Genomic DNA, 8,547 nt, shown 5'->3' with positions numbered 1-8,547 from the left:
GTTTGTCAATGCAGCCTAATGGCTCAGTGTAGAAAAGCATTCAATCTAAGTATGGCAAATTATAACTGTAATTTTGAGATATATTTTGTTTGAATATATTTGTACCTGATGTAACACAAACATTGACTTTTCTTTCAAATCAGATTCTCTCTAAACATAATGTAAAATGTATATGTGAATATTTTTTGTAATGTATATTACTACTACATGTACTCATTGAAATGTTAAATTCCTTATATGTCAATAAATGGTTATGAATTGTAATTGAATGTAATTTATGCCTGTCACTTTCATTTTTCCACAAAGAATTTCACTATCACTTTCACTATCACACATTCTATATTTACACATATTGTCCTCTAGTGATGGTGATTCAATTAAGGAAATGTCTAAGCAGTCATAACTGAGTATGGCCGATAGCATTAGAACAGACGAGTTCACCATGTGAAGTATCGTCAACAATTGTTCAGATTTGGAACTGAGTATAATAAGTAGTGTTTAATCCGATTAGTTGACTTTGAAGTGTTGTCAACTATAGTTGAGATTTTGAACAGAGTATAAATGTTGCAATTTTTCAACAATGGTTGACAAACTGAATCACCTTAACTCTGAAATTGAAATTTTTTATCATATAAGGCAAGTACTGCTAATCACGTATGTGTTTTGTGGACTTTTGCTGGGAAAAAAATGAATTTCATGTGCAGTAATTTCTCGGGTCACATTTTTCATCAGAAAATGTTACATGGCCATATTTGTATCAAGATGGACTCTCTTTTTTCATAGAAAAATAGAAAAATGAAACCACATTAATTTTTAATAGGATTTCAAGCACTTTTATTTGAAAGTTTGATTAGAAAAAAATTGATTCCATGATTTTTAAGAAAAAAACTCATTTTACCTCAACTTTTCGTAAAGTGGGAACTGTTTTTCGTTCTCTTCTTTAGCAGTCGAGGTGGTTTCATGAGCATTCACAGGTATAACTTAAAATGGCGGACCTTCGGAGACGACGCCTGAGAAACAGATTTGATGACGTCAATTTACTAGATGTGAAACGAACAATCCTCCCGTATATCCGACATTCGGTTTCAGAGATAATTATATGTTTTGATCAAAACGTGAAAAAAGATGCCCAAAAATTTACATATGCAAATTAATATCTCTTATACATCCGGTCTGAACAAGGTCATCCTTTGTGAAACATACCAAAATTGAGATCATATCGGTTCGTCCAGTTGGCTTTTACATTTCGGAAAACCAACTAAAAAAATACTGTTGAAATGATATTATACATACATACCATATCAAATTTCAACGCTATGTTAGACCATTGTCTTCGGGAAACTGATGTTTTGACTAAAAATAAGAAAATAGGCTTAAATTTTTTCATATGATTTTTTGCCGTAAGTTGCACACACACACAGGCTTTGACAAGTTAACTAATATATACAAGACCGATATCGAGTGCATATGTCGTGAACTGGCGTTGTCAAAGTTTCGTGGCACCCGTCGCTGAGGGCGGTTTATTGCTTGAATGAAGGAGCTACGTCAACAGCAAGGTTGTGAATAGCGACTACAGCCGACCTTCAGGAGTCCAATCTTCACGGAATTTCCACCTGTATGTAATAACGCCATCTGATGTCATCTGTGCAATGGACAATATATTACTACATGTATCTCTCCAACAGGAAAACTCTTCGAGTAATTTTTTCCGGAAAAAAGCACCCCTCATTCAGCAGGTCGCGTATCGCTTCTTGGCTTACGAGTTATATAGCTCTCCCAGCCGAGGACGCTGCATTGCTGACGAGCATGGTGTTTTCGAACTCGTTTGTGTCAGCATCGAGAAACACGCCAGATAAGGTTGTCGAAAAGGCGACCATATTACCTAGATGACCTTTTAATACTCGTACCACAGCCTTGAAGTGACTGTCTGGATTCTTGTGATAAATATGACGTCACACCCTATTGAAACATAAAATATTGCTCTGGCGTTGGGACGACTTTGTCACGAGACCAGTCAAGTACCAGTACACACACACATACACAATCTCTCTCTCTCTCTCTCTCTCTCTCTCTCTCTCTCTCTCTCTCTCTCTCTCTCTCTCTTGATCTGCGACTGTTGTGGCAACACTTCAGCCTCGGGTCGCGCAGACTCGGAGTTGAAATAACGCTATCTTGCTTCGGGAGGTTATCAGATCCTGTCAAATATGCTAATTACCAATGGATGGTCTTATATTCGCCACCAAATACCCTCTGCTTGCTGCTTATAGTTTCTGACAATTTTTGCCGGACTAAACCCCCAAAAGACTCGCGTTCAGTCTACCAGAGAAAGAGGTGCCCGAGGATAAGAAATAAACTCTTTCATTTTCAAGCCGTTTTTATTCAGGGTTATTTTAATCTCACATATTTTCTTTGCTTTTCTTTTTACGTTTGAATTTCAAACGTTTGAATATATGCTTTATCATCCAGTTTATCTTCCACCGGCACGACCTGTGATATCTGTATGCTTTCACGGGACCAGTAAATTATTTATTATCAGTGATTATATTTTGTGGTTTCAACATTTAATATTTAGTTCCTTTGAAATTTTACTGGCTTTGTCATTTTCCATTCTTTTGTAATGCTGCTATATTGCAAGTTTCCATGCTTCGCATGCAGGCGACGACTTTGGGCCATAAACTCGCATGATTCCGAGACCTATTCGTGTTGGCATGTGGAATATAATAGAGTGGATTTAAAATTGCAGTATGACCATGGGGGAACTACAGTCCGAGCTGAGACATTTCTTTCCACTTTATAGGATCATGGCCTCGTGGTAGTCTCAGCGAAAAGCACTTCGTCCCCGTGGAAATAGCAGTAGCTAACAGGAGTCACTGTACAAATTAGATTCGGTGTCTTTTACAGGAGCGTCGAAAGTGCAACATCTTCGGAGAATCGTAACATCGGCAAACAGAATTGTCAATGCCGCGGTGACGACAAGCAATGTGTCATTTGCAGCGCGTGTGTGTGACTTCAGGTCTCTGTCTTTCCGTTTTCGCTAGCTGGTCACGAAACACGACATTTTATAGAAATTACTGTTTCGAAATGGCTGTTAGGGCGACTTACATACCCTGTTTCGTTCTATTTTAAATTTTCCAAATACACCAAATATCTAATTGTGTGGAAATATATAGGACCTTAGGGCTATCTCCAATTTATCAAGAGTAATTTGTCGTCATTTACACGCAGCTTGTGAAGATATGTATGATCTCTAGGTGAAAGTTCCCTTACAGAGCCGGTATATGTAACTTTTTTCTGATTTTTTCACCATTTTTGTTCTGTCGATCAATTGCATGATCCAAAAGCATGGTGAAACACCAACTATGCACTGAATGCACGTGAAACAACAACCGAATACGCCGTCATTGTTTACATTTGAATTCTAGTCCGGACCAGAATTCACTTGCATGTCAACAATAAATATACAGTCTACACATTACAGGGCAAGAGTTATACAAGCTTAATGCTGTTTATCTCAACATGCTTTTGTAGTTGACATTCAAGTGAAAATGATGAAACAATTATCAATAGTTACAGCCACCTGCCCTTTCACCTTCCATTGTCATGTCATCCAACACTTGCAAACAATCGGTTTCTGGTATTTGGTGCGCTATAACGTCAACTGGCGATTTTCCTAACCTTCACGAAAAACAGGCCAGTTTAATATTTCGAACGCGTAAAGACAAACTTTTGAAAGATCATCAAAGTCGACTGCTTCAAGTTTTAGGACCTTACCATTACTCCGCCATCAGTCATTGACCTGGAGGGGGTAGGATAGCCGGGGGAGTGATAGTGCCTTATCGTTCGGCCATGAACGGTGATTTTGGTCAGGGCCGGGGAGGGAGCTTTTTGTCGATTTTCAAACTGGTTTCCATGGTTGGGGCTCCTCAATGTCACTGTTACGGCTAATCTTGACAACTGCAAAAAGGACTAACTGCAGATCGCATCGTATGACAACGAATAATATCGATATGCCCGAATGCTTTGCGCGTGCGTGAGACGAAAGCGTCTAAGCGACAGTGACTGCTAGTATTTGCTATACAGCGGAATAGACGGAAAGCATCCAGAAAAGTGTTTCTCTATACATCTGCTATGTATTAGTGAGTTGCTCTACTGTTTTTATCCGGAAAAAAAAATACTGCGGAGAGTTTCAGGTGGGGAGAAAGTTCAGGCCCGAGTATAAAGCCGGGGGAGCACAGCGTGGCATTTTGTACCTGTTCTCTGATGGGGCGCTTTCAGTCGCGTGGGCCAAGAGCCGGATTCATATCCGATATTGTCATCGGATCCTGTATCAGGGTGAATTTGATTGATTTCACCAGGGGCTTACATCTGGTTCTGAGTAGAAAAACGCTGGCAGTCTGAAGGTAAAATAATTGTTCGAAAGTACAAAAAATTGGCCCAGCGGAACTGACGGCGCACGGTTCCGACATTTGACAAATGATAAAGTCACAAGATCGAGGATTGGTATTTGTCGCAAATCCCTGGCCAGAACCAAACAAAAGACGTGTGTACAATCTAGAGAGAAATATACATCACTAGCGTGCAGAATCGTCGAAAGAGGTAAGCCATGTTTCACGTACTTTGGGTTTAGGTGTCTTTTGTGTATTTTCTTAGCCTTTTCCCCCTAAATTTTCACCTTTCAACACAACGGATGACTACAATTTCGCAATCATGGAGCAGTTTCTTTTTTTTCCTCATCGGATCATTTGCAAAGTATCTTTGTAACTAAAATTATGTGTTTATTTACAAGTTTATGTTGAGCTTGCGCCGTTCAAACAGAATGAAAGCAAGCGGGAGAATGTCCATCATCTAACGAATTTTCAAACACACTTATGCTACTTGCGTGTCATTTTGATCTATAAGCTTACACTTTCCCAAAACGTTTTGTATTTTAACCAAGCATACTTGTCTGGCGATTAATTTCAGCAGTCGAAGATCTTGCATTCCCTTTAAAGAAATTCCATTTTCTTGTGTTTCAACGAAATTTGCTTTGAAAAGCCTTCAGTATTTAAAGCACCGCAACTTCCTTGAAATCCTTGGTAATACTTGTAAGCATTCATGCCCTTTGGCGCTTAAAATCGCGTTAAGCATAATTTTTTAATCAAATATTGTTTTGTTTTTAGTTTTTTTATAGTCAAAGACCATGCGGGCACAGAGATGGAACAACGGAACCGGACATTGGAAGTCACTGGGTCAGATACAGTTTAACAACGGGACAAATCTTGGTGAGTCCGTCAGTTTCGAGGAGAGGGTGGCAGAAGCGTCGATTCTTGCGTTCGCCGCCGTCTGGGGTAGCCTTGGCAACGCCATGGTGATCGTCGCTGTAGCGTGCCGCAAACCACTGCGAACAAAAGTGAGATTTCTCATCGTGAACTTGGCTCTGATAAACTTTGTGTCCTGTTTCATAATCCTGCCTTTCGATGTCGTTTCGATTGCCCTGGACGGGTGGCAGTTTTCGGATGAACTCTGTAACGTGCTGAGCTCCCTGGGGCACACCCTGGCCATATCGTCCACGGCCATACTTGCCCTGATCGCCCTCAATCGCTACATCCACATCGCCAAGTCGGTTGATGTGTACCGTTCCCTGTACGGCGGCCGGCGGTTTGGATATCAGCTGGCGACGGTGTGGCTAGCTAGCTTAGCGCTGCCGAACATCCTCGTCGCCAGCGGCATTGGCACGCGCGGATACGACGACACGATAGACATCTGCAACATGGATAGATCTGACCCCAGCTCCCTGCTGTACGGAACACTGCTAATGCTGGCCTTTGTGCCCTTGACGTCCGTGATAATAATCTGGAGCTACATCAGGCTTTTCTTGTTCGTCAGGGAGCACAACGCTGCAGTGATGTTCAGGGCTGCAACTTCTTCAATCGAAGAGCGCAGGCGTCCAGCCATACCAAGGAAGGAAATCCGACTGGCGCTGATATCACTAGCCGTGATAGCGTGTTTTGTCTGTTGCTATCTACCGAGCTTCGCCGCCTTCAACATAGATCCGGAGTACAAACACGTATCCCTACATCGCATAACGGCGTATGTCTACCTTCTCAACGGTGCCTTGAACCCCTTTGCGTACGCGTGGACGGACAGGGAAGTGCGGGGCGTGTTCTCTGCGAAGATGCGACCGATGAATTCAGTGGATACCGTAACGTGAAAGAAGAACGTCGATATTTTGGAAGGAATTTTTCGTCAAAAAATATGAAAGAATTTATTAATATCAACTCTGAATTCTGATAAATTAATGTCTATGTGAAACATGTGTACGTGTCTGTCATTAACATAATTTTTGGTAGTTGTCAGTAACACAGACAAGGAGAAAAAGTGTCAGACTTACAGTCATCACGTGACAATGTTTAATTAAGGTTGTATGTGCTTCGAAAGAGAAAGACAAAGACTTTTTTTCCAAACTTTTCTCTAGGAATGTTTCAACCATTCTCTTTCAAAATCAAGAATAAAATTCGGGGGGTCACCATGCAAATTTTGTGCTACAGAAACTGATTGCAATGATCCAGATTTACCTGTATTTGAAATTCAAAATTGCCGCCATCCCCGTGTTAACTCTATGGAGAAAAGTATATTTTTCGAATTTCGAAAAACTAAGATGGAAAAAATTTTATTACACCAAGAGCTTTGAAATGAACCCCACAAGCTGTATATCAGTAAAGAATTGTAAAAGTTTAAGAGGCTGAATATGTTCCCGAAGCTCATTCTATCCTAAAGGGCAAGTAGCTTCATCCTTAGGTGTTTAGCACTATTTATATCCAGTGTCAACCGGAGCACTGTTATTTTTCATACTTCGAAAGGCACGCATTTGGATTTCCATCCCAGCGTCTATACCTGCAAAATGCGTCGTCGTTATTTACGTTTGAATCATTCTAGTCCGGGACAAGGATTCACTTTTACTATGATAAATCACCAGCGAGTTTACAAGGGCACAGCTGAGTTGACTAGCTGAATACTGTGTCTCTGAACCAGTCCTGCCTTGGAGAATTGAACAAGAAATTGTGGTTGACATTAAAAACAAAAATGTTTAGAGCTACTGGCCTGTCAAACGTCAAGCCAGAATCTATGAAGTTGCTCTTCATAGCAAATAAGTAAAATATCATCTTTTACATTAACTTGATTTGCTTTCAAATTGTGTTAAAACGACTGGAAAACTTTAGTGTAAAACAGGCACAATCTATACTGACATAGTTTTCTGTCTTCACCTGATCTATAGTTTTGTTGCCTTAGGATGATTAAATGATCCCTGGCTGTGGTTTTAATCTGTCTGAAGTTGACAAACCTAGTTGTGCAAGTCGTTGGTGTAGCGTTCATTTTAACAATTTTGTGTTTTTGTTTCAAAAGCAGTTGTATCTACCATTCTAGTATTTTATTACTGAAATTACTTCTTAATTGTGATAAATATCAGTGTCTTCAAGTTGTGATGGCCAGATTGCCGTTCGAAGACACGTGACACAGCAGGCTTTAAATTATTTTAACATATTACATGAATATTTATTGCCATTTTTTCGAGACTGATGCATAGCAATGCATGTTAAAGACGTGTTTTACTGTCACGGTGAACATTATAAGGAACCACTTATGTGTACAATTGCAGTAAAGGAGAATAAAACTCACAACCTTGAGAAAATTGATTCGGAGGTAGAATGTGCTGCAGGGCCAGATATTCTAACTCGCAAACTGTTACAAATCTTTCATTGGTCTACCCACCTGTGGGGGGCTCATTTTGAGGCACGTGGAGTAAACAGTTTTTACCGCCTTCTTTTTGTGAAAATCGAAGGTTTTATTTCTTTATCTTCGCAGAGTAAATACAGGGGATGGCGGCCATCTTGATTTTCGAATATCGACAAATTTATAAGGTAATTGTGGTCAATAGTACCAAAATTTGCGAGTGACCCCCGATTTTTATTCTTCAGTTGGTGAGAGCATGGTTGGAAGTTTCCCCGAGGCAATAGGTTACTGAAATGTTTGTTTAACAGTTCTTTGTTTACGAAATTAAAAAAAATGCATTGGTTTATGGAAAATTAATAAGTTTGATTCTGTTACGCCGGCCTTAGAATGTGTTATACCAAGGAAATGTTAGAAATTTACACCACTTATTAAATATAATTTTCTTTTATTCAAAGATTCTGTTGCAAAATTTGATTAAATCCCCGTTCGGTCTTCATCTAAAAATCTAGCGACGCATTTACTATATAACGATTGCAAATTTCAAAAGAAAACAAAATACAGAAACGCGCCATAATCTTCTTAACATCCTAGTTAATCCCGATCTCGGGCCTTTTTTGAGCCGGGGTTATTTGCATTAAGTCATTGTTGTTTCTCTTCCACAGCAAACGGGTTCCTGTCTCATTATATCGTCTCTACATACTAAAAGTGGGTAGTACTTTTTAAAACCGATGAAAAAATACAACAAAAAGAAAGTAACAACGGCGTTTAATTATTTATCATGCAACATAATTTAACTGGCGGCGTCTAGCTCAGTGAAGCAGGACATTTTGTTCCGTT

General features: G+C 39.8%; 1 protein-coding gene across 1 annotated transcript; it reads left to right on the top strand.

Annotated features, from left to right (window-relative positions):
• Positions 1-5,179: 5,179 nt before the first annotated feature.
• LOC139129277 (alpha-1A adrenergic receptor-like) lies at positions 5,180-6,190 on the top strand. The gene has a single exon (XM_070694919.1). The coding sequence runs from the start codon at positions 5,180-5,182 to the stop codon at positions 6,188-6,190; it is 1,011 nt and encodes a 336-aa protein (XP_070551020.1).
• Positions 6,191-8,547: the final 2,357 nt, after the last annotated feature.

Source organism: Ptychodera flava, chromosome 3 (genome assembly GCF_041260155.1).
Source record: "Ptychodera flava strain L36383 chromosome 3, AS_Pfla_20210202, whole genome shotgun sequence".
NCBI lineage: Eukaryota > Metazoa > Hemichordata > Enteropneusta > Ptychoderidae > Ptychodera > Ptychodera flava.
This window is presented reverse-complemented; position numbering and strand designations above follow the sequence as displayed.